This window comes from Lissotriton vulgaris, chromosome 2_1 (assembly GCF_964263255.1).
Source record: "Lissotriton vulgaris chromosome 2_1, aLisVul1.2, whole genome shotgun sequence".
Lineage (NCBI taxonomy): Eukaryota > Metazoa > Chordata > Amphibia > Caudata > Salamandridae > Lissotriton > Lissotriton vulgaris.
The window spans coordinates 333,142,678-333,169,955 of NC_141687.1; the positions used below are offsets into that span (position 1 = coordinate 333,142,678).

At 45.5% G+C, this 27,278-nt stretch overlaps 1 protein-coding gene across 2 annotated transcripts in view; it reads right to left on the minus strand.

Annotated features, from left to right (window-relative positions):
• The window catches only part of ABR (ABR activator of RhoGEF and GTPase), a 1,286,060-nt gene that overhangs the window by 1,001,627 nt on the left and 257,155 nt on the right, over nt 1-27,278 (minus strand). Inside the window, exon 1 of one of the 2 annotated variants that reach the window (XM_086955071.1) lies at nt 14,671-14,851. The exons of the other annotated variant lie outside the window; for it this stretch is intronic. Within the exon in view, the coding sequence (XP_086811197.1) occupies nt 14,671-14,731 (61 nt within the window). The 5' untranslated portion in view covers nt 14,732-14,851. Of the gene's footprint in view, nt 1-14,670; nt 14,852-27,278 lie in introns of those variants that run through there. 2 annotated transcript variants of the gene reach the window in all.

The window sequence follows — 27,278 nt, forward strand, 5'->3', positions numbered from 1 at the left end:
AATCTCTGTTCTCAGGCAGGACCATAGCTATCAACAGTGCAGCAAGTGCAGTGGTACCGGGGTGCAAAGGTCATAGAACTCCAATTATGGCCGTATTTCATCACCAAATCAGTGGGACTGGGGGCATATGTTGTTGGTTTGCACTGAGGTCCATTTTACACTGGCCATGCCACTGAAAACAGGTCAACATAGGCACTGAGAGTGCAAACTTCACACAAATCACGTGCAATACTATCAAAAAGGGTGTGAGTTTCTCTCAACACAAGGTTAAACCAGGCAGTAGGAATGCATGGTTTATTGACTTACACTGACCAGGTGCTCCAAGGACGGCAGCAGTGCAGACACCGACCAGGACCGCAGGAGCAGCAGTAAGGCAAAATTTCCCTAAAACACACCAGACCAGTCAGGAAAGGAAGCCTTAGCCAGCAATAAAGTTAAAATGTCAACTTTTTGAAAAACAATAATTTGTCATTTCAAACTGCTTACCCAGATAATATGCAGCCCGTGCAAATCAAAGCTCTTTGGCAAATTTAGTTTCACGGTGCAGATCTGGCTGTGTTTTTAGGTTTGCCTAGGCAGGGCTAGCGATGTCCCTTTGAGATATGCTTATCTATGATGTGGGCTTGAAAAAACGCTCAGCTTTTTCATTGGTTCCTGTTGCTGTCCATTACATACCTGGCTTTTCATTGGAGAATACACTTAGTAGTCCCTCCATTTGGAATTTTGCATACTCCCACTAGAACTGCCGCTCTTACATGTGTTCTTAGTGTTCAGGTTATTTAAACTTTGAGAGAACTCTTTTTTTAGTTGGCCTGCCTCTTTTCTCCTTAACTGTTCTGTTTACTTGTACAGTTAAACTTCTGTCCCGTCATTTGCTTGCCATTGCTTTATCTCCCATGCCTCCCCCTCATGCTACCCACAGCCCTGCTCATAGGCCCCCTCCATGCCACTGCTGTTTTGCTTGTATTTTTTGCTATTTTACAAATGCTTTTATTTATATAGTGCACTTAGCTATGGGCTTGGGGAAATTAAACAATTTGACAATTATCACAGAATGTTGAGCCTGACAGCAGACTTGAACCTGGATCCCCAGCTCACCAGTTGGCTGCTCCCACTGCTGTGCAACATCCTTTGCCTACCCATGTTGCAGAGTGGAGTACCTTATGTGGCCAATAGAGGTCCCAAGGAACACCTAGTGACAGCCTGGGGTACTGCACACTCACAACTCTGCTTGTTTAAACATGAAGTCAGAATTGCAATGTTCACTTCCAGCGCTTCGGCAACATTGCAGGTTTACTACATTAAAAAAACACAATGAAGCTCTTTATTTCATTAACCCCTTTGCTTTGCTGCGTCGAACGTTCAGCACCCAGTGCTGAACATTCGAATAACGAGCGCTGGCCCGTCGGCCAACGGTTGTGCGCAGCACTGGCAAGGTAGTGCTCGTGACGACCGTTGGCCGACGGCATAGCTTAAGGGGTTAAGGTGGGGAGGGTATATCTATTGCAAAGGTAAAAAAAAAAACCCTGGCATTTTTAATGACAATAGCCCCAACTCCAAAAAATGCGAGACAGATTGCATTTCCAAAGCTTGTTTCAAAATATTCTTGTCCCCCACTCTCACAATACCCCAAAGACCCTTGAGAATACAATTCTGAACTCCCCTTTAAAATGGCTTGTAAAACTTAAGGCTTTTCAGACATTTGTGGATTCTTTTCCTGTAAGATGCTTCATCATTTTATTAAACATGTTCTCCCTGAAGAGGGGCGAACCACGTCACCCACACCCCACCTGGGGGTGAGCCATGGCGGATGAGTGCAGGGTCTCTCAGCGATATTTGGGGTCTTTGTTTACCCCCTCCCGTTTCAAAATTCCTCTGATGCCCAGTTAGCGGAAGGAGACATATGTTGAGAACATAAAAACGGGGCGAACCCCTGGGGGACTTCACAGAGAAGTGAAAAGGACTGTGCAGGTAGAGATAACCAACCACGGCATGGGCATCGCAGTTACGAAACAGGAGATCCCAGCCATGGCCTTATGCATTAGTCCAACCCCACAAGATGAAGCACAAAGGAATGGGGCACAGAGAAGTTGCAAGACTCCATGTGGGAGACTGGTTGCTGTGCAACTGCCTCATCTTGCTATGTTGTTGCAGAGATATGAGGGCTTATAATTGGAATTTTCAACAAGAGGAATTTGAAAAACGATCTGAAAAGCTTAGGCATTAGGACCAATGCTAGAATTGTGAACTATACCTGGTACCTGCAACCCAACTAGTTCTTGTATCAACATAACATTGATAGATAATAAGAATTATCTAGAGAGGCAGTGTACATTTTTCTTTAAAAAAAAAGAGCAAAATCAAAACGGCGCAATAGGAAGAAGGATACGAGGTACTAAATTAGGAGGAGCCATTGTGGTGGAAAAGAACAGAAGAGAACAGGCACTGTGCATACTGCAGAAGAGACCTTGCATGCATGAGAAAAGTGCTGCCATACGCAAAGGTTGGTAGGCAGAAGGGCAGGCTTTACACACTGACGGACAGCATGAGTGGAGTCAGTGTATGGATTTTATAAACAGGCACAGGTTAACCTTTTTTTTTTACAACAAATTTTATTGAGTTTGTAACACCCGGTGGGCGAACTCCAGTAAGCGGTATACAGACAATTTACGAAATGTAGATACAAAAGATACCAGAGAGGACCTCACCAGAGGATCTGCAAATCATTTGTTCCAACATCCCACCGCTCCCGCCTCCCCCCAACCGTGCACCACACTTCCCACATGGAACAATAAATACATACACGATCATAAAAATATGTCCACCGCCACAGCCAATGAGCACATTAGATTGGGGAGTCATTGATGATTAGTCTTTCAATAAGGTCTGGATTCGCTGACTGTGAAACGATGGACAGGTCAATACCCTGGGATGTGGCCCACTTGTTAAAGATCTTCCATGTTTATGCGGGAGGTCCCAGCACAACACCCGCCCAGACAGGACAACACCCCCTACCAAAAGTGTTGTAGTGCAGTGCAGCCTCAGACCGTGTGGAGAAAGGATCCATCGTCAGAATTACAACGGAGGCAGGTAGGGGACTGAATAGCCCCCATCTTCTAAAGGTGAAGGCGGGTGTAATATACTCTGTGAAGATACTTTAACTGAATCTACCTGTACATAGAGGAAACGGCGGCATACCTAGGGCTGGCAAGGGCCTCAGTCCAGTCATCGTCTGTGAGGGCCGGTAAATCCACCTCCCACGCTGCCCGATTCCGGCGTATGTTCGCCTTGGAGTGCGTAGTCAGGGTCTGATATAGTTGGCGGATTTTGTGTCCTCCCAAATCCCTCATTAACAGTCTACCCTCTAGTGGGTGGAATTCGGATAAGGACGTAATGTGCTTTATCAGGGGGGACAGGGCATGGCGGAGCTGAAGATACTTACAGTGGTTAACCTTTAAGCACATAATTGTATACAGGCAGGCTCGGCTTCATGTTCAGGTATTGCCATCCCCCATTGAGTTTATCGATCTAGTCCACAAAGACAGGCCAACTCACAGTCTGTACATAATGGATCACCAACAGCACAGGGCACTGCTCCACTTACTTCCATGTCTACTGCACTAAATGCCATGCAAAGTTCTGTTATAAGGGAGTGTCCTGGGAGGGTGTTAACCCACTCAATGTGTACCTGACTACACTTTGAGGGTGCTGCAATTCTTTGAATGTATGAATGTGGGCCTAGAACTGAAGTCCTTTCACTATCTACCTAAATAGTGGCAGGTTGGGATGCTGGCCAAAGGTGATAGTAAGGTTATTCCTTGTAAGTAGCGCAAGAAGCCGCCATCTCTACTAATAGCCTACCCTCTCCTAGCTTTGCAGCCAGGACAACACATTTCACACACCCCAACAATGGCCTGAGTTTGTAGACAGGCACTTTCGGTGAAGCTGGGCATTAGCCTTGGTGCTGATTTCTAAAAGCTAAACAGACCACTGGAAATGTAACATTCTAGTTAAACAGGAGCAATTAAATTGCTTCTTGAGTACCCAAAATATGATCCGACTACTCCATCCACAGCATTCCAAGCCACTTGGAGACGGTGAACTAATGTATGTGACATTCGGGCATGGAGGCAGGGACAACAATCTTCTGAGAGGTTAATGTTTATGTATGTATGTGGTATTTCTATAGCACAAACCTAGCCAAAAGACATCGGAGCACTGTCAGAGACCAGCCAAAAGTCAATGAGTGATAGCATAGGTAGCTGGATTGCAGGCGGTTAATGCATTGTGAAGTAGTGCGTCTTCAACTCTTTCCTAAATTGGAGCATTGAGGCGGTCCTGGTGGATACGGGGATGTTGTTCCTAACCCTTGCTACATAGAGAGCATCACAGACTAAAAGAGCTGTACTCGTTTTGGAGAGGGGAAACAGAGCTGCTGTATAAAATCTTGGAAGTTGAAGATCGCATCTCTTGATGAGCATCCTGACAAGGGGCTCAAAAACCAGCTCTCTGTCTGCATTCAAGCCAAGGTGCCAACCCTCAGAGTCAGAAGAAGCCAGCACCAAAATACAGATGGAAGGCATGGTTAGACAAAGGCGAGTACTCATTACGTCTAAAAACAATGAGCTGGAGTTTATGACCGATAATTTCCAGCTTTCTACCCCCCACCATGGGCTGGGTTCAATCATGTGGTCAACAAAGCAAAAATGACGGAGTTGTTTTGTCATTCAAATATAGAGCGGGTAGCACCAGCACACAACCCACAACCAGCATCTACTGAGCAATAGATTGTGCAGTGACCGAGACGTCTCATATGCGATCTGGTACAGGCTCCAGCTTCACACAAGGCACCACAGGGAATGTCATCCCAGACTACTAAAAAGTGAAATGTGTTATCCAAATAATAAATAAAAATAACAATCCTAAGGGAACTACTGAATCACTGAGAAGATGGGCCGTATAAAAAAATCACCTGGTTTTAGCCCATGTCTACAAAGGATTGCAATCACTAACCACAGCAGTATCTCCATAAGTATTTGTAGTGGTCTTATTAAAAATGTTGTGGTGACTTTCCAAGACGAAGGCCGTGACTAGGTCATGGGGCAGGAGTATAATATATTCTTCAGGACCACTGTACATAAAATAATATCAAAAGCTGTAAACATCTCGACCATGATTGAAGATCAATCCAATTGCAGCTAGCAAGTTACTGACATTTCAGTGACATCGGTGGCTAACTGGAAATAATTATTTGGTCAATCACTGAAATGAAAAACAAATGTATAAAACGTGCATATACTACATTGCATCAAGGCACTGTACCCGTTGAGACCCTCAAGCCTTGAAAAATAAAGAGCAGCCAGAGTCGAAAAACCTGTGCCCCTAAGAAGCGAAGTTTGGATACCTTTTCTAAAGGCCAGATAATACTCCATTTCTACTAGGTGGTGAGCTAGGTTGTTCCACGATTTAGCTGTCGCCACAGAAAAAGATTTGCCACCCCAACTGGGCCGACGAATTCTCGGGGCTAGAACAAGGTTTCATTTGGGCGAACCAAGCAGCCTAGTTGGAGAGTACCAGTGGAATTCAGATCTAGTGAAGCTGGGTTACAAGTTATATAGGGCTTAATGAGCAATACAGAGGGAATTGAAAATGATTCTTTTCCTCACCGGAAGCCAATGTAGCTTACGAAGTTCATTAGATACAGATTGGAGTTTGGGGACATCCAGAATAACAAAAACTGCTGCATTTTGGGCACTTTGCAGTTTTTTAAAAACAAAGAAAACGTATTAACACTTAAATAAAGGACATTAGAGTAGTCAGCCCATGAAGAGATTGTGCAGGAACCACTGACTTCCATGATGTTATTGTAATATAAGAAAACATTTTCCTTAAAGATCGAATAATATTGAAGCATGAGGACACCGTACGACTCACCTGTAGATGAAAGATAATTGCTGATCAAAATTCACCCCAAGATTTTTGGCAGACTTAACAGGGAGAGTGGAGCCCCCAATGTATACAGTCACCAATTGCTGCTCCAAAGCGAAGGTTGGCAGCCAAAGATGATGACCTCCATCTTTCCTGGGTTTAATTTGAGACAGGGGGTATCAAACAAGGGGAATAAAAGTGGACGATTTTTAAAGGGGTCCAATGTACTCGTCCTAGGAAGCAGCAAACAAAGAATATTGTACAGAGTTCCCCAGTGGGAGCCAGAGGTTTAGCTCAGTTAATCTTCTGTCCAATGCTGAAAGACAGGCAGCTACCTCCCTTGGTAGGTACACCTCAATTGTCATCAAGCAAGCTGACAAAGGGGGAGCTACGGTCATACAAAACTATGACGATTATGATCGGGAGTGCAGACGCCAACTAGCCAACACAACCCACTACAGACCGCTGACAGAGGATCCCACCAATCGACTGACGACTACCGTGATGTCTCTTGTCATTGAAGCAGAGACAAATGAGTGGATCAGCAAAAAAGAGGCAGAATTCCTGGTAACAACGGACCCGGTCATACCGTACTTTTACACTCTGCCCAAAATACACAAGGGCACCACCCCAGTCCCAGGGAGACCGATTGTGTCCGGCATCGGTTCTATTTTAGAACCCTTGTCCCAATTTTGTGATGCATTTCTTCAGCCTCTGGTCAAATCGATCCCGTCTTATCTTCAAGATACCAGAGATGTACTACGTCTCATTGACGACATGGATGGCAGAGAAGACATCGATCTCCTCCTTACCCTCGACGTGGAAGCGTTGTACACAAACATTCCTCAACAGGCAACGCTGGAAGTAGTGGACTCCCTTCTACGACAAGAGGAGTGGCTGTCTCCCACCCCGATATCATTCATAATGGAGTTGGCACACATTGCACTTACTGAGAATTTTTTCAAATATGAATCCAACTTATACCACCAAGTCCGTGGAACATCGATGGGCTCGACCTTTGCGCCGAGCCTGGCATGTATCTATATGGCATCATTTGAGAAGAAATGCATCTACCCCCCTGAACACAATCCATACCGTGAAAACCTCACGTGTTGGCGTCGGTACATCGACGACATACTGGTGTTCTGGAAGGGTGACCGTAAGACATGTGAGGCCTTCTGTACGTGGATAAACCAACAAGACCCGTTTCTAAAATTCACGGGCACGATCTCCAATAAATCCATACCTTATTTGGACCTTACTATATCACTGGAACCAACCACTATCAGTACCACTCTATACAAAAAGGACACAGACAGGAACAGTCTATTGCCTTATACTAGCCACCACACTAGATCCCTAAGGGACAATTTACCTTTCGGCCAATTCCTCCGCCTTCGGAGAAATTGCAGTTCAATCACTGATTTCAAACAGCAAGCGCAGTCCTTACAAACCAAGCTTCTGGACCGGGGCTACCCCACTCGTCTTTTGAAAACCTCCACCAAAAGAGCCCTTAACAACAATAGAGAGGCCCTGGTCGAGGTGCATCCCAAGGAGCAAGACGACACGATTACCTGCGTGACCTCGTTCACGAAACACTCTTCATTCATTAAAAAAACAGTCAATTCACATTGGGGCATTCTCAACTCTGCAGGGATGGAGCTACCGCGCCCACGCTTTGCATTTAAGAGGACGGCAAATCTTAAGGACACGCTAATTCACACCCGTCCTAAGAAAACCAACACCCAAGCTGTCAATACTCTCTGGGACCTCCCTCCAGTAACTGGGCACTATCGCTGTGGGTCCTGCGTTGTATGCCCCCAGACCATCCAGGGCAAGACCATTGTACTCCAAAGCAACTACACTTGGACAATGAACAAACATACCAACTGCAACAGTTCTAGATGTATTTATGTTTTGATCTGCCCGTGCGAGTTGTTGTACATTGGGATGACCATGCGCCCTGTTAAACATCGGATAATGGAACACAACAGCAACATTCGGTGTCACAAGACACACACCAAGCTTTATGAACACTGTAAAGATAACCATCATCTCCCAGAAAACATTAGGTGGACGGTCATTGAATGTTTACCAAACTTCAACCAACAAGCCCTCTTTAGACTCGAACAAAGATGGATACATCGACTACAGTGCGATGAACTGGGATTGAACGATGGGGTGCCCTGGACAACACTCGCCAGATGGTTATCAATCTGGACTACTTTGTCCATCCCTAGACGATTACCAACATGCCAGACCAGATAACTCTGCCCTTTCCAAGATGGCCCCCGCATTGCAGTGTGCTGGCCTCGCTGTTTTGAGCTAACCCCTCTTTGCTCTCCATTTCCGCGTGCCGTTACCCAGCAACTGGAGGGACACGCCCCCCAGATACGCGCTCAACTCTCCTTTATCTGCACCGGACAGTGCCAAACTACCTTGCTGGCTGTCCTGACTTCGGTGTATCGTGGGAGGGGTAGGTGCTGAGACGCCCGCCATCAGCGACCTTTGAGGTAAGGTGTTGAGCTAATCCTTGAAACCCCGCGTGCTCTCCGCCAGACGCGCGGAAAGTTACCACTCAGCTGTACTCCTTCACGCGGGGCTCCGCGTGAAGGCTCGTATTTCTCTAACGATCCCGCGGGATGCCTTACTCTCCCTGTAGGATCTCCTCACTCGCTGCTGGCCCCACCTGGACAGCTCATGAGGCCTTCAGGAGAAATCACAACGGGTAAGCGCATTATTGATTCTGACATTGTCCTTGCTCACGCGCACTTGTCGAGCAGGGCACTCTTTTTTGTAATTCTTTTTTGTAATTCTCTTTTGTAATACTCGCTGGTGATCACGACCATCACGCCAGCGCCGATCCCACTTAGAGACAGAGTGTCAAACTGTGCACGACCGGTTTACCTTTGCGGTTTTTTGTTAGTATGGCTAAATTCCTTAGTCTACATATATATTCTTAAACACTGGCTCCTCACGCCACCTGACTGTGTTAGGGTGTAACATTACCACTGGCCCTGAATTTTGATTGCCCACCCTACTCAGCATGCTGTACAGCCGTGAGCCCGGCCTCTTCACTATGATGCATGCTATAAAGAAACAGCATGACAGCCCACTATAGAACGTGTCCCTCACGCGCTCTGTATATATATTTTTTTAATTCTTTTCTCTCACAGTACCACCTAACTCTGTCATGAAATAGGCAGTTTTTACTCACTGGGCACGTATTATTGTCACTATGAATACAGGCACGATATGATGTATTCTGTATACAACTCATTTTTACATCATTAATGTCTGCTTATTTCTCTCTAGTTCCCAGGAGGTCCCTCGCAAGGAACCATTTCTGTACGATACTATACAGGTCGTATACCGGAGTTCTCTTAGTTAAGAGGATTCCAGCAATCATATGAGCACTAAGGTCCTGACGAATTGCCCTTATGGCAAGAAACATGTCGACCGCATTCACATCAAGGGTTGAATAAGGATTGGTCCCATTGCCCATCACTCCTTAATACCCCTTTATTTTTAGTAAAGCAGCGAGCCTGACCATTAAAATAATCCCCAATGGACTCGACTGACTTTTTTTAGACACACACACACCCCCACGCTCACTATTGCACTTTTTTAGGCCCCTCACACACACACACCCGTTGGCTCGGAATAAAAGATCTCCGTTAAAGTGCAGCTCCCCTTGCTGCCCGACGGGCATTGCACCGCCAGCCTGCCGTAGGAGCAGGATACCGATGATGACGCTGGACGGCCATCGGCTGGGACAACAGTTGTTGTCCTGTCGGTAACCTGTGTGAGGTATCCTTAAATTCTGAAAAGGGTCTACACCATGCACTTATCCCTTTATAACTAGTGAGAGAGAAGATTAACTGAGCTAAACCTCTGGCTCCCACTGGGGAACTCTGTACAATATTCTTTGTTTGCTGCTTTAATTTGAGACAGTTATCCTTCATCCGTGAAGGGATAGCCTTCATGCATCATTTAAAATTCATGGCTACTGAATGCACATCCTCCGTAATGGTCACAGTAATTTATGTGCTGTCTGCGTACGATAATACCTGAAGGACATAAGACCGAATCAACTTTGCCAGAGAAAAGAAATACAGGTTAAACGAAGTAGGACTTATCGAGGATCCTTGTGATGCCCCACACAGAAGAGAAAGTGATTTTGATGTAAACTGTCCACAAATTACGGTCTCTGATCTATCTGACAGAAAAGACCTTTAAAGAGTCAGGGCAGTACCATTAATACCAAACTGAGACAGGTAGGATTTTTGGCTTCATGGTGGTTAGGTTAAACGGGTCATAAAAGTTCATTGATTAATACAGACCAGGACTAACCCCTGTCCAAAATGTGAAGCAAAAAAGCTATATTCCCTCTTATTACCATATTTTATAGTTTAGCAAATCCCCTTCTGGTGCAGCTTAGATTAATAGCAAAGTAAACAGTACACTATTGTACATCACGGCTTCCACACGGTCATCTGTCCATTGTTGTCCACTCTCTCAATCAATATGTTGTGATCGGAAAAAAAAAAATCAGATGATGGGTGGGGATCGAAAAGTTAGTTTGTTTCATCTAACACTTCCATAACTATGCGTATGCACATGAAGTTAATAACAAGAACCTTTTTTAGGTACTTGTAACTCATGGATGAATCAGAAAGGCAAGTACTTTTACTACTGTGACACAACCTTTGTATCAGTGTAGAAAGATAACTTCTCACACAACCTACTGAACTGTGTTTTTTCTACAGGTGGCTTCAGAATATCTGTGCTGTTTTATCCAAGCCAGCCACTTGGCTGGACCACTGGAACTTATGTTCTTTATAGCTACTTTACTTTGGTAGCCATTTGCCATTTGTCTTTTGCATTTGCCTCAATGTTATTAATCTTGATTCTCAATTATCCACCCGTTGTCTGTTTCATAAGAAGCAAATGTCAAGATGTCCAGGCTTGGCTGTGGCATCCTGGAATTGTTAGAATTTGATTATAACGATAAAGAGGTTATGCCTTGCCCATTGCTGTGGTTCGTTGTAGAACTCACTAGCCAACAGCATTCTTTGAATGTGGATCCTACATAGATGTGCGAACATACTTGAGAACTCATCTTCTGCAGCAGGACTCCCTTTCATGTAGGTATGTTGGCTGGGGTATCTTTAGTCAAGCGCAGTTCGCATCCCTTTGTGGAAGGTAACGAATGGGCAGTAAAACAAGAAACTCCCATGCGCTTATCACAAATCACCTAGCATGAGGTTACTAGTTTGGAATTGAGGTGTCACACATAATCCCCTACACTTTACTCTTAAAGTATGCAAAGTGTAGCATAGTTTTATCCCTAAGAAACAGGTTGCCTAGTGGAAAGGATACCGTAAAGTAAAGAACTTAGGAGACAGTTTTCTATTGACCACTAAAATGCTGGCCGTGCACCTAAACATCTTTCAGCAGAAAAGAGAAGCCCATTGGTGATTTTTGGCAACTGCTTGTTGAGAGCTTCAATGAGATAATATGACAGCTCGTTTTTAAGGTACAAACCACAGTTGAAATTGCTTTTTGATGCTCAAACAATGTAATCATCATTCACTGCACTGACTATAAACTGTACAGGAGGTCATCTCTTCCAATTGAGACACATCTTCTTGCACCTTTTAACAAGATCAGCTGACAAACAAATACATAATTCTACTAGACGTGTCCTGCTTCATCATGCTCGACACAGCCCAGGTCCCCTATGACTCCTCTATGCAAAGCACCCAGAAGTGTTTACTCATGACAGCATTCATACAGGATAGGCTGGGTGCAGTGGCGGCTGGTAAGCAACAGGGATGGTGGGGTGAGGGGTGGCAAAAAAAAATATATAACCCATACCTCTGTATGGTTATAGCCTCTCCTCTGTCGTCTCGTCTCTCCTCCTCTTCTCTTCCTGAATCCTGGAACCAGGAAGCACACAGGCTCCTCTAAGTCAAGCATGACGCTGCTGTCACCAGCATCACAGCAGCGTCTTGATTGGTCTGATTGGCCTAGTTCAGCACTCAGACAGGGAGTAGGAGCCTGTGCTGGTTCTCCACCCAGGCTGTGCAATACAGCCAGGTGGAGAAAATGCTAAGTGTGCATGACTGTGTGGCCGGCCCAGGATGGCTGGCTAAACCGTCATGCGCACTTAAGTGCACATATTTCCTCCTCCCCCTCCTCTGGCAGCCCAGTCCCGCCTCGCCCTAACATGGCTCCTACTGAAAAATAAAATGATAATAACATTGTGTTATTATCCTTTTATTTTTAATTTTTTGCACTGCTGCAAAGCAGTGGGACGATACTACTCCGCTTTATTTTGGTTTAGAATTTATAAAATACCTGAATCAGCCCCCAAGGGGTATCTCCGCGCTAAGTGGAGGAGCTGCCACTGGTTGGGAGGTTCCAAGTTCCTCTTCTCTCTCTGAAGCATCACCTTTCCAACCTCTTCTGCGATACTTACACAGGCAAGGGGCAGTGTCATTGACCAATGTATCCTCCCCCCCCCCCCAACTCCACTAAAAGCATTAGTTGGGTACATCTGCAGACAGCTTTTGGCCTGAAAACCTAAAGTGGGAAGAAGCCAGGGACTGGGAAATGTTGCAGTATACAAAACACATACAACATTAGAATGAACTTCTTGGGCCATAAAACTGTGCAAATAGAACTGTCATGACACAATATAAGTCACTGCGTTCCCTTATCCACCAACACTCAAATATGTCTATGATAATATAAGCGCGAAGATAGACAGCACATCTTAAGTTGCGTGCAAGGCCATTTATTGTACCTGGGGAATTATGACTCATGTATCTCCGCACATCAGCTAAATCATGATCATTGTACAATGTCTTGTACTGTTTGAAATATGACTCACAGACCTTGACACATCAATCACCTATTATACCCATCAGCTACAACATGTGTTATGCCACAGGAAACAAGACTTATGCTCTTCCTAACATCTACCAACTTATAACCAGTGCACAATGCCAATCATAAATCACAAGAGACAAGACCCACCATCTCCATGGCCTTTACCAACTTTAAACCAGAGTACAGTGACGTCACTGGCCTCTAAGGCACGGCCTGCATTGTTTTCAATGTATACTGAGGGTGCAAATCTTACATGTCTAGGACATACATGTCAAAGGTTCAAATCCCAGAAGACAAAACGCAGAATCTCATTGATCCGAAGTTGATTGAGTTGCGCAATAACAACACCAATTACTGAACACCCCAGAGGCTTTTCAGTTTGAGGTGTGTGCTCCATAATTAGCCATTACAGTCACAATTAAGCGCACACACATATCAATTACAACATAAGCCATGTTCCAAATAAACAGTCAGCACAAGCAGCTGTCTCAAACTTGAAGAGATAAAACAAATGATCAACTTGAAGCCAGTGCAAGCTAATGAGGAGACACGAATTGGCGATATTAGCTGTTGTTTCATAAGGGGGTACAGTGAACCAGCCATTCTCAAGAGGACATCTCACCCCCCAGATATAGGTCTGTCTGAAGCTACTGATCACACTACTGCACCAACCAACATCTACACAACTGAACTGATGGCGAACAACCAGAGGCACTGCATATTTCACACCAACGCTCTGAAGGCAGAAAAAAAGCTGACAGATATGATCAAGTCTCCAAAAAATACTACAGTGTATTTTACTTTCAGTGGCGTACACTGGAAAAAAAATATTGGTGCATCAGAGAATCCCAACACTGTGGAGAACGCCCGGATTCCAAAAGTGCTGCAAGGCCATAGGCATTATAGTAAAGCGCTATTCTATACCACTGCAAATAACAACCAGAAATGTAAGGACTGATATTTGAAGGGGCTCCACTACAGAGCGCAGGAACAGCAGGCTGCCGCGATATTCAGAATACAAAAGCGGCATTTTGATGGAATATGTTATCGTCCTAAAATCATTTTATGGACACTATCTTTGAAGCTTATTGGCGGATTGACACCAACCTGGGTGCAAAGGCACAAACAAGCACGCCCCAAATGTCCAGACACAAACCCGAACTGCTGACACAATGGGGCTCATTAGGACGAGCTCTGCGCGCGCGCTTATTTGGACACACCAATTACCGAAGCATCACAACAAATGCATGGAGGCAGTGTTGGTCCTGGCGCTGCGGATACCAGGCTGCCTGCAGCCTCCGCAGCGCTGCATTCGTGGCTTTAAACGGATATGTGCGGAATGGTGAATCTTTGCAGGTATTTTGTGTGCAGAGACGTGGCTTTCTTTGGATCTGCAGCGTGTTGTTCTTCGAGCAATTCTGATATTTAACAGACAACACATTTTATTTCCCTAAACGCCTCATTTAGCTGGATACATTTTCTGTTGTTGGTTTATCTGCCAATTACGTTACATCACTTTCGCCTTGTGGTACAGGGTACAAAAGAAGGCAGAAAGTTATTTTTGTGGTCAAGCCAAAGAAAGCCCACTGGAAAATGAATAATGTAAGTTTTGCAAAGGAAAGCAAGCGCAGATCGATACAAAAACGTTCACCTAATGACATTACCTGGCAAGAAGCGCTGTCTACCTTTTAGATACATAAACAAACATAGCTCGAAACACTCTCGTCAGCCCCGGCTCGTACATAATCTACTAATCGGTTTCATCTCGGTCTCCATACCTTAGCATGCATTCATTCATTCAGTCAATCAACCAGCCCGCTATAAATCCATAAAGAAGGCACGTACTGCTGTAGAGAGTGTCTATCCAGGAGAGACGGGCCAGGCCTCGGTGGCTGGGGGGCTCCATGCTCCTCTTCGGGGGTCCCCTCAGCGCCCCGGTCCCCCACTCATCTCCCGGCGCAGGGGCGGTCTGCAGGGGGCACCACAGGCTGGCGGGCTCCCGGGCACGGCTGGGCAGTGGCGGCGCACGGAACGGAGACTGCGGTCCCACAATGAAGGATGCCTTCGACTACAGAGGGAGGGGGCTTCAGGGAGGGACTGGGGGGACACTGGGAGCTGTCGGGCTTCCTTGATGGGGCTCCTGTCTATGTGGGGGACTCAACTAGGAGACAAATATCTGTCCCTCGAAAAGCGACAAATAACGGGGAAATGTTGAGGGCTGGAGATGTACAATGCATCAGTCATTTAGAGCTCCGAGCCCTTCCCCATCCGGAAAAGGGAGGGGGTGTTGGGGGGGGGGGGCAGGGGCACTGTTGTCAGGCGCCCCCGTCTTCTGTGCACCGCTGCTCAAATACCCCAGGGGGGCCTCCACCCCGCCCTACGGCTGGGGCGGTGGAAAGGGGGCGGAGGCTCTGAAAGCAGGTGTTCCTTCAAGATGAGAGCGAGCGCTGTCCGGCCAGGCACAGCCTCCCCCGCATCCACCCGGAGGACGCTCGGCCTCCGTTATCCGTGATGCTGGACTCTGGTACCCACGGGGTGTGGCCAGCCTCGCCAAACTGGAAACAAATGCGAAAAAGAGCCATCCGCAGCCAGGCTTCTCAAGTTGATGTGTGGTGGATAGGACTGGGGGAGCAGCGGGAGGGGGCTGAGCGGGCGGGGTGGGGGTTCGGCTGAGACTGACAGATGGGCAGGAGTTTCCCCTCCGATGCAGTTGGTAATTAGCCCGGTCTGCTTCGGCAGCATCACAGTTCCCCCCTCCAGGCACCTGCTGGGGAATAGCGCCCCCTCCCCTGTCTGCGCTCCCAACAGAGAAAACGCATTTCAGATGCACCAGGGGGCGGGAGGGGGGCACATCAGTGGGCAGCTTCAGAGGCACGACTGGCCTCGGGCACAAGAGGGATTGATTGCCAGATTACTATTTACGAGGTTTTGTCTGTGTCTCCCTGTCTGCAGCTGGCCAGGGCCCTGCCGAGCTGTACTATCTCACGTTTTATGGACAATATTTATTAACATTTCTTTCAATGTAGCGCCACGAGGGCTTTGAGTTTCTTCACTGCGCTCCTTTGTGCTCGCAGATAACTACAGTGTAAGTTTGACAGGTGGACAGGGGCAGGCGGAACTCGCAGGTTGTTGCCAAAGGTCACAAAGTGCAGCACGAAGACAAGAAGCGCCAGGACTTGTGTTAAGATGTTTTTGACCAACCGAGTTAGATGACCACATTCCATGTCACCAAGATCACAATAGCCCAGACCTGGCCTTTGCTTTCACAACCGCTGTAATCCTGTCGTTATTTTAGTAATCTCCATTAATAGGAAGAGGCGCTACGGCTGCCAGACTGCGCCATGATGTTAAAAAAAGATGTCAGGACTGGAACAGTCTCTACCTGGTGCATCGGAGTCATCAGTCAACGCCTCTTGGCGCTATACTAGTAGACTTGCAAATGGAGAACGGTGGCATACACAGTTAATTGTCCCTAAAACTGCTGAACGCTATAAATAAATTGCTAGAGACCTAAAGCAGCCTCATTGTGTCACCTGGCATTCTCTGTAGTACCAAACAGATAATACTTAAAAATACAACAAACAGGAGAGACAGACTTCAAACTGGTAACACATACAGCAACCTTGTCATAGGGAACAACCCTGGACAGCAAGGCTTGACTTAGGATGTCAGCTCTGAGGAGGCAGAGAGGAGGGATATAAACATATCTTAATATAGTACACAATGAAAGTCAAGCATTTGAGAGGAAGATTGGCTGCAACCTTCATGGATGTCAAATTACCAAAATGACAGGGGTAGCGTAAGTGACATCACACGACATTTGTCCTTTACAATGACTCACACACACATGCTTACACATACCAAAACATTCACACACTCTCGCGCACATAAACACACTCTCACCCACAAGCATGCATACAACATATATTTAACAGCATTTTTTACTTACCTTCCAGATAGGTTCCTATTCCAGCTAATGTACTTCATTTTTTATTACACTAATAGTGAAAAATATTATTCACTATTCGTAAAATAAAATTAAAAAATTGCAGAAACCAGGCAAGTAGAGCTCCAACCAGCGCTCCAAGCACTGATTCTGCCACCTCTGAGGCCAGGGGTCTCAAAAACAGTAGCAGGGGTAGCAAGGCGCAAGCGAGGGATCGTAGCTGCGACCCCAGGCGTCTCCTAAATGACATTCATAGCAACCTTGGGAGTGAAAAAGGTGTAATTTCCGAAATGATACTTTCAAACATAACCGTGCAGTACACCCCAATCCGCCCACTGAAATCCATGCCAAACCACCCCATCTCATTCCACACCAATCCGCCTCACTCAATCCAATCCACCCCAGACCAATCTAATCTACCCCACTCAATTCCAAACAACTCACCCAATTCAAACCACTCCAATCTTCTACACTCCAATTTGCCCCACTTCAATCCAAAAACAATCTTCCCCGCTCCAACCCAAAACAATCTTCCCCGCTCCAACCCAAAACAATCTTCCCCGCTCCAACCCAAAACAACCTTCCCCGCTCCAACCCAAAACAACCTGCCCCGCTCCAACCCAAAACAATCTGCCCCGCTCCAACCCAAAACAATCTGCCCCGCTCCAACCCAAAACAATCTGCCCCGCTCCAACCCAAAACAATCTGCCCCGCTCCAACCCAAAACAATCTGCCCCGCGCCGCCTCCACTCCAAGCCGCCTCCACTTCAAGCCGCCTCCACTTCAAGCCGCCTCCACTCCAAGCCGCCTCCACTCCAAGCCGCCTCCACTCCAAGCCGCCTCCACTCCAAGCCGCCTCCACTCCAAGCCGCCTCCACTCCAAGCCGCCTCCACTCCAAGCCGCCTCCACTCCAAGCCGCCACACCCCAATCCACCCCACTCCAATCCAATCCAATCCCACGCCAATCCAACCCAATTCAATCTACCCCATGCCAGTCCACCCTATCTCAACCCTCTCCAATCCACCCCACCCAATCCAATCCAATCCAGATCAATCCAATCCACCCCAATCCAGTTCACCCAACACCAATCCATTCCACCTTAATCCAATCCTCCCCACTGCAATCTAATGTACTCCACTCCAAATCACCCCTATCCAATTCACCCCAACAGCCACTCCACCCTACCCCACTCCAGTCCGTTGCAAGGCCTGGCCACAGGCCCGGCCCTGAAGCCACCCCTGCGGCAGGTGGTTTGCTGTAAGTACAGTAATACAATAATACTTTATGTTAAACAAACTAGAAATTCACTGAAAAAAAAGGTTAAAGTAACATTATAGTAGGTGAATATGTCAGTGGCGACATTAACGTTATGAAATAAACAAAAGCACAGGCATTCGCCAGCAATAGTTAGCATAACATGCTCTATGACATTATTTATTACATCACTGATGGCATATCAAATGACCTCACTGATGACATCATCCAATGAGTGTGCTAGTTTGTTTCATAGTTTACATAGTGGTGGGCAACTACCCTATTACTTTTCTACCTAATTCTGTACAGCATGTGTCCAGGTGTGTCCACTCTGGGCTTAACAGCAAATTTTCTTTAACAACACATACCCAAATAAATCCAACTGCAGCCATGGCCCACCCATATAGGTGAAGCGGTCACTCCCCCTCACCTTTTTTGCAGATAAGAGTATTTGTCAGGCTCAGCAAAGTTCAGCCTGACCTACACTCTTCTTGCTCAGGTCAGGCAGCCAGGAGATAGATATGTGCTAAATGCCAAGGCTCCTGGCTGCCCGAGCTGCACTTTGCCAGGCTGAGGATTTCACAGCCCTGGGGCATGACCTCCTCAGCCTGGCAAAAGTGCCTCGAGGCTTTCCCCCTTGTGATGAAGGGTGGCGTCAATGATCGCTTTGGACCTGGGTGCTTCAGTTTTAAGCCCTGAAGTGCCCTACGCCAAGTGTCAATCAATGACGCCTACTCACAGAATGGGGTGGCGTCAGCTCATCTCACTGACCCCATCCCACTTTGTGACGAGTGAGGAACTGCTGCTTCCCTTCACTGGTTGACCAAAACTAAGCCAATGAGAGAAGGCAGAGGTCCCAACCCTCCTGGGATCTCCAAGACTTTCCTCTCCGGGAGGTGCAGGGCAGGTACGTTTTATGTTTTTGAATGTTTGATGCGTGTGTGCATGTATAATTGTATGAATTTGTTGTGAGTGAGTGTTGTGAATGGGAAACATCGGTTACTTTTCGGTGTTTACACTGCAATACCTTTACAACACGGGTATTACAAAGTAAGTCTTACCCAAGGAAAAGTATGATTTACTATTCCAACACCTTCCCTACTGCACGTAGACTGGAGTTAGAATAGTAAATCATACTATTCATAAGTCCAACGCTTTCCAGCGCAAGTCGTTGTAACGACTTTGGTTGTAATGCTTGCGTTGTAAAGGTATCGCGGTGTAAACACCGATGTAACATCGTATATTCGTTGTGAATGGTTGCGACGTTGTGCATTTGGGAATGCATGGGTGTGAGTGAGTATATGTATGTGCATGTTAGTACGCATGACCCCTTCCCTGCAAAAAATAACACCCGCCACTGCTCCATAGTCGTCTCATTGGCAATGTGAATAGTAACGCCACACACGTCATGTCTCCTGTGACATCTTTCATGTGACCTGTTGTCACATTGTAGGTGAAGTTAGAAGCATTGCAATTGGTTTGCAAGTTATGGCTTGCATGGCTGTTGAGCGAGACCTAGATTGCGGTGCGAACAATAACAGGGGGATTTCAGCTTTTTTTCAGTTTTAATTTGTAAACATAAGTTCAACTGCATATTTAAGTGAATATGTACATACATGTAGATTTAAACTAGGTTACATAAGGAGACAGACAGAAGTGGAACCTTTGTACCAAGCTCTTGAACATGCTAAATGCGTTTCCTCAGACAGAGAGCCTTCTTGACCCTTTCCCTAGGAGTTTGTTTCATCTGCTCTGCAAAAGCTTCACGCTGGGATTAGAGAATACTTTTCTCTTCGCCTTTAATAAAACCGGTCTCCTGGAATGGTATAGACTTCAGAACATATTTCCTGGCTTCTTATTTGTGTTTCACTTGAGGACTCTGGTACATACCTGTGCCACTGTTCGACGTACAGGTGTGCAGCACGTGCTTACTGTGGGTGTTTCGGAATCCCCTTTCGGCCCGTAGTGTCCTCACACTCAGAGGGCACTACGGCTGGACAGTGTAAGGGCCTCGCCGCAAACCCAGAGCGCCTCTTCCGTCTTGAGTCTCAGACCCGGGGAATGGGTCCTCCCAGGGTTGTTTGCCACAAGTCAGAGCGTAAGGGATCAATGCCCTTCATTACAAACACTAATTCTTGCTCAAATCTTAATATTTCATGGAATAAAGTGCCCGATTCTGAACACAGGCTGACCCCAATTCCTCATTTCACGGCTCAGTGATGTCATTTCCCTTTTCAGGGCTTCTGGTGAAACTATTCATCAGTTCCATCAGTCTAAGTGACACGCAGGAGAATATTATTAATAATTCGTTGAGTTGCAGCACAATCTATGAAGTGAATCGCTTCAGGCGTTAACAGGTTTTTAAAAAAATCTTACTTGACTTAATGGCACGTACTTCATCTACCCTGTAAGGATGACAGCCTGAGTAAACCCTCAGACACTCAAATCTTTGACTTTAAGTTATTCATTCGATTTTTCAGTGGGGCAGGACGAATGCAATTTAGCCTGTTGAAGAAATTACATGTTTAACTTTATTACACAGGCTACATGTTAAAAATATTACACACACACACACACACACTGAAACCATCAAACACTTGGATCGCTTTGTCTAAACTCAAACTCAGACATATTTTACAAAAATCAAGTAAAATCCATTAAAGACCACTAATCGCAATCCAGTGCCACTTTTGTACTCCGTTTCATGCGTAAATTCTCCAAGTTTTCAATTTAGAAATTGAAGTAATAACCTCACACTTGGTAAAAGAATCCAAAAATCTGGAGCTTTTTCCTCATCTTAAATGTTCAAATTTCCATTCGTTTTTCAAGGTGTATGCTCAACAGTAATATATTTAAAACTAAGGTCAAAATATTTCCCATCCAGATTCTTACTACCATCTTCTGTGATCAGTGTGCAGCTGTTCAACTCAATCAGAGGGTCGCACATCGGCCGCCATATCTTACCCCATGTTATATTCTTCAATAGAGAGAGTTTTTCGAGGAACCCTCCCACACTTTTGAGGGCGGAACCTCTGTATTTTCAATTCTCAAACCACAATTTCTCCCAAAAATCAAGTCGTTGGTTTTCAAATGTGTTTCTTATCCTTCACACCTCTACCACAGCTCACAAAACGAATCCAGTGGCAGAAGTGGCATCTTTAAATATTTAAACACACCATTTTCATCTCTGACAAGTATTTTCTGCTTTGTGAAGACGAAGGGACAAGGTCTTCAGTGGAAGGCTACTGTATACAGGATATTACTCATTCCCAAGTTCAGTTTTTTCTTGTTATGATAAAGAAACAAAGTTTGCTCTGTTGAGTAGATATTCTCTAAAATACATCTTACTTCTGGATTTTGAAAAGCAGTGTTTAACCAACGTCCAGCTATGCACAGATGCCAAAGCTGGATTCCACCATTCATCGCAGCAGCAGAGCCTGTATTCCTTTTTAATTAGCTATATCACATTGTCCTTGGTACCCAGAAAAAACACAAGCGATGACCCCATGGGAACACCAGGGAAAGCAAACAGGCAAGGGGGCTATCATCATAAACCAAGAATCCAGATGCGGGAGCCATGAAGCATGGAACAGCACGTGTTGACAGAAGAACACATATGTTAGTCGAAGCCCAAGCAACTGTGGGACACAGGACTACTATATCAGATTTTGTGATGGAGATCCAATCATATCCTTAACTATAATAAATGTATTAACCCTCGAGATGCTGTACGCAGATAATAGCTTTATTTCTTGGGCTAAACCTCAGAAGGGGTGAAGGCCTCTTCCCTCGCCAACCCAACAGCCAACGGCACTGGCCTTGAATCCAGTGACCTTAGTGGAATCAATAGCCCTTCCCACTGATGTCACCTAATATTGCACAGGACTCACATCCTAACAAATCCCCTCTCTTTCTTTTAACACCACAATGGAAAGATAACAACATAAATGCATGACATGAAAATATATCAAAGGTGGACATTGTTACCAATAATGAAAAATCAATACAATCAAAAAAGGACACGTGCATAACAAAATATAGTCTAACGAGCAGCATTGGTGAAAAAAGCGGATTGAGTACAATGATATACCGGCCCCGAATTATCTTAAAGCCTTTACACTGACACAATGCTAAAGTAACAATAAGTCCTCTTTTCCACACGGAATCATTCAGCCTGACGGGAGCTCGCCTTACACTATGTAGAGTTGTTCCCCTTACTCTTTACTACTTGCCACAAATACACAATCCGACACTCTTGATCCATTACCTGCATCCAATCTAGCATCAACATTCGGTCTCTTTACATCATTCACTCTTGAACTTTTTACAATTTCAGTATCGCTCATCAACACCAGCATCGTTCATCAACATTGACCCACTAAGCACTTCCTCCATTCATTCTGGACTTATTGCTTTCATTCTTTTTAGGTCTCGGCTATCGTGGCTGTTCACATGCGCAGCTCGCTCGGCGAGCTTTTATATTTTGGAGGACTTTCATTTAAGTGCTTCAAGCCCCGCCCCACTTTCCCATTGGCTGGTGTCACCGTTTATGCTCAATGGTGGCCAGCCATTTTGAAAGCGTTTTTCGTGACGTAGACTTTTCTCTTTTTCAGACGGCCCACTTGGACGGGCTAGTCTGTTTTCCATTCATCGCACAAGCTTTCTTATCTTTATGGGGCCATGAGTTTCAAACACATGGCCCCATAAAGACAAGCTCCGCCGCATGTTTATTTTTGCATCTGGCTTTCACTTTAAAGTGAAAGCGAGATGTAAAAATAAACCGTGGCTGGCTGGCTAGTGCTTGTTTACGTTGCAGGCCTTTAGAACGTACTGGCTGGATGCAGGTCTGTGGGCGGAGCTCGGGGTTCTATCGGTTGATTTGCAGGCCCTGTGGTAACGCTTGGTTTTCACTTGCTTGGTGTGCATGCTCTGTGTGGAACGCCTAGTACAACTCGCGGGGGAGCTGCAAGGCCTTGTGTTGGAATGCCTCGATTATCTCTGCATTGAGGAGAGGCCCCTCGTTGCGGGTAGAACTCGGGCACCTCTCACTTTGAGGTCCTCAAAGACCTCTTGACGTCGGGCGATTTCGAGCCTTTTGTCGTTGGCAGGCTTGGGGCTCCTATTACCCTTTGGGTGGGTCGTATTTGCTGGGGGGTTTGGATTCTTTGTGTTTTCTGATCTGGACACGCTTCAGCTTGTGTTTGAGAGGTTCAATGGACATTGCATGGTCCCCGGTCACTCTCCTCCCCCAGCGCACATACACCTCCTTCCTCGCCCTCTGCCCACTCCCTCTTCACCAGTGCACAATACAAACAGCCCATTCCCTGGGGTGTCTATTGTTTAGAATCCATCCATCACAGAGGCCTCTGTCTGCATTATTTAGAAAACAAGCCCCTTTCTGTTGTTCCTCCCCTACCCCGGAGCAAAAACCAATATACTGTCTTTTGCCATAAGCAAGATATTTATTTTAAGGAGTCCCTGGCATCTATGCGTAGGTACACATACATGAGGGCAGACTTTCTCGTCCCAGAAAAATAGCAAGTGCCAAGGAACCGCAGAGCAAAGCGCTGTTCTGGAAGCAAGAAGAGGAAACCCCCATTCAACACACTTATGTGGATTTATAGAGCTGGGCCCCACCATTGGATGTCCCCAAGCGCTTATAGAACCGTGTGCCCGACTGCAGTCGGCGATCTGCTGATATTGTGTGTCGGTGCACTTCCTGTATGTGAATGTATAGAAGAGATGCTGCGTACACCGAAGCGTTGGCCTGTTTGTGTGTGTGTGAGACTGTGTAGGTGTGACTGTGTGTGTGAGACTTTGTGACTGTGTGTGTGAGACTGTGTGTGAGAGACTGTGTGTGAGAGACTGTGTGTGAGAGACTGTGTGTGAGAGACTGTGTGTGAGAGACTGTGTGTGAGAGACTGTGTTTGAGAGACTGTGTTTGAGAGACTGTGTATGAGAGACTGTGTGGCTGTGTGTGAGAGACTGTGCGTGTGAGACTGTGCGAGTGAAACTGCGTGTGAGAGACACTGTGTGTGAGATAGACACTGCGTGAGACACTGTGTGTGAGAGACTGTGTGTGTGAGAGACTGTATGTGAGAGAGGCTGTGTGTGAGAGAGGCTGTGTGTGAGAGAGGATATGAGTGTGAGAGGCTGTGAGTGTGAGAGACTGAGTGTGAGACTGTGTGTGAGACACTGTGTGTGTGAGAGACACTGTGTGAGAGACACTGTGTGTGAGACACTGTTAGACACTGTGTGAGACGCTGTGTGAGAGACACTGTGTGTGAGAGGCTGTGTGTGTGTGTGTGAGACTGTGTGTGAGACACTGTGTGTGTGAGACACTGTCTACTACTCACTCTCTACTACTCACTCTCTACTCACTCTACTACTCTCTACGACTCAGTCTCTACTACTCTCTACCACTCTACTATTCACTCTGTACTACTCACTCTGACCTACTCACTCTCTGCAACTCACTCTCTACTACTTTCTACTCTACTCATTCTCTACCACTCAATACTACTCACTCTCTAATACTCACTCTCTACTACTCACTACTCTCTACTACTCACTACTCTCTACTACTCACTCTCTACTAATCACTCTCTACTACTCACTCTCTACTACTCACTCTACTACTCACTCTACTACTCACTCTACTACTCACTCTACTACTCACTCTCTAGTACTCTACTACTCAGTCTACTCTCTACTACTTTCTACTACTCACTCTACTCTCTACTGATCACTCTACTACTCTCTACTGCTCTCTCTCTCTACTACTCTCTACTAATCACTCTTTACTACTCAGTCTTCTACTCACTCAACTACTCAGTCTTCTACTCAGTCTACTACTCAGTCTACTACTCAATCTCTATTACTCACTCTCTTGTACTCTCTACTACTCTCTACTACTTTCTACTACTCACTCTACTCTCTACTGATCACTCTCTACTACTCTCTACTAATCACTCTCTACTACTCACTTTCTACTACTCATTCTTTTCTACTCTCTACTACTCTCTACTACTCAGTTTACTACTCTCTACTACTCATTCTAGTACTCTACTACTTACTCTACTCTCTACTACTCACTCTACTCTACTACTCTCTGCTAATCACTCTCTACTACTCTCTACTAATCACTCTCTACTACTCTCTACTAATCACTCTCTACTACTCACTCTCTACTACTCACTCTCTACTACTCACTCTCTACTACTCACTCTCTACTACTCACTCTCTACTACTCACTCCCTGCTACTCACTCTCTGCTACTCACTCTCCTACTCTCTACTACTCACTCTACTACTCTCTACTACTCTCTGCTACTCACTCTCTGCTACTCACTCTCCTACTCTCTACTACTCACTCTACTACTCTCTACTACTCTCTGCTACTCACTCTCTGCTACTCACTCTCCTACTCTCTACTACTCACTCTACTACTCTCTAGTACTCACTCTACTACTCTCTACTACTCTCCTACTCTCTACTACTCACTCTCTAGTACTCACTCTAGTACTCTACTACTCACTCTACTCTCTACTACTCACTCTACTCTACTACTCTCTGCTAATCACTCTACTACTCTCTACTAATCACTCTCTACTACTCACTTTCTACTACTCATTCTTTTCTACTCTCTACTACTCTCTACTACTCAGTTTACTACTCTCTACTACTCATTCTAGTACTCTACTACTTACTCTACTCTCTACTACTCACTCTACTCTACTACTCTCTGCTAATCACTCTCTACTACTCTCTACTAATCACTCTCTACTACTCTCTACTAATCACACTCTACTACTCACTCTCTACTACTCACTCTCTACTACTCACTCTCTACTACTCACTCTCTACTACTCACTCTCTACTACTCACTCTCTACTACTCACTCTCTACTACTCACTCTCTACTACTCTCTGCTACTCACTCTACTACTCTCTACTACTCACTCTACTACTCTCTAGTACTCACTCTCTACTACTCACTCTCTACTACTCTCTGCTACTCACTCTCTGCTACTCACTCTCTGCTACTCACTCTACTACTCTCTACTACTCACTCTACTACTCTCTAGTACTCACTCTATTACTCTCTACTACTCTCCTACTCTCTACTACTCACTCTCTAGTACTCACTCTAGTACTCTACTACTCACTCTACTCTCTACTACTCACTCTACTCTGCTACTCTCTGCTAATCACTCTACTACTCTCTACTAATCACTCTCTACTACTCACTTTCTACTACTCATTCTTTTCTACTCTCTACTACTCAGTTTACTACTCTCTACTACTCATTCTAGTGCTCTACTACTTACTCTACTCTCTACTACTCACTCTACTCTACTACTCTCTGCTAATCACTCTCTACTACTCTCTACTAATCACTCTCTACTACTCTCTACTAATCACTCTCTACTACTCACTCTACTACTCACTCTCTACTACTCACTCTCTACTACTCACTCTCTACTACTCTCTGCTACTCACTCTCTGCTACTCACTCTACTACTCTCTACTACTCACTCTACTACTCTCTAGTACTCACTCTACTACTCTCTAGTACTCACTCTACTACTCTCTACTACTCACTCTACTACTCTCTAGTACTCACTCTCTACTACTCACTCTCTACTACTCTCTGCTACTCACTCTCTGCTACTCACTCTACTACTCTACTACTCACTCTACTACTCTCTAGTACTCACTCTACTACTCTCTACTACTCTCCTACTCTCTACTACTCACTCTCTAGTACTCACTCTAGTACTCTACTACTCACTCTACTCTCTACTACTCACTCTACTCTGCTACTCTCTGCTAATCACTCTACTACTCTCTACTAATCACTCTCTACTACTCACTTTCTACTACTCATTCTTTTCTACTCTCTACTACTCAGTTTACTACTCTCTACTACTCATTCTAGTACTCTACTACTTACTCTACTCTCTACTACTCACTCTACTCTACTCTACTACTCTCTGCTAATCACTCTCTACTACTCTCTACTAATCACTCTCTACTAATCACTCTCTACTACTCACTCTCTACTACTCACTCTCTACTACTCACTCTCTACTACTCACTCTCTACTACTCACTCTCTACTACTCACGCTCTACTACTCACTCTCTACTACTCTCTGCTACTCACTCTCTGCTACTCACTCTACTACTCTCTACTACTCACTCTACTACTCTCTAGTACTCACTCTACTACTCTCCTACTCTCTACTACTC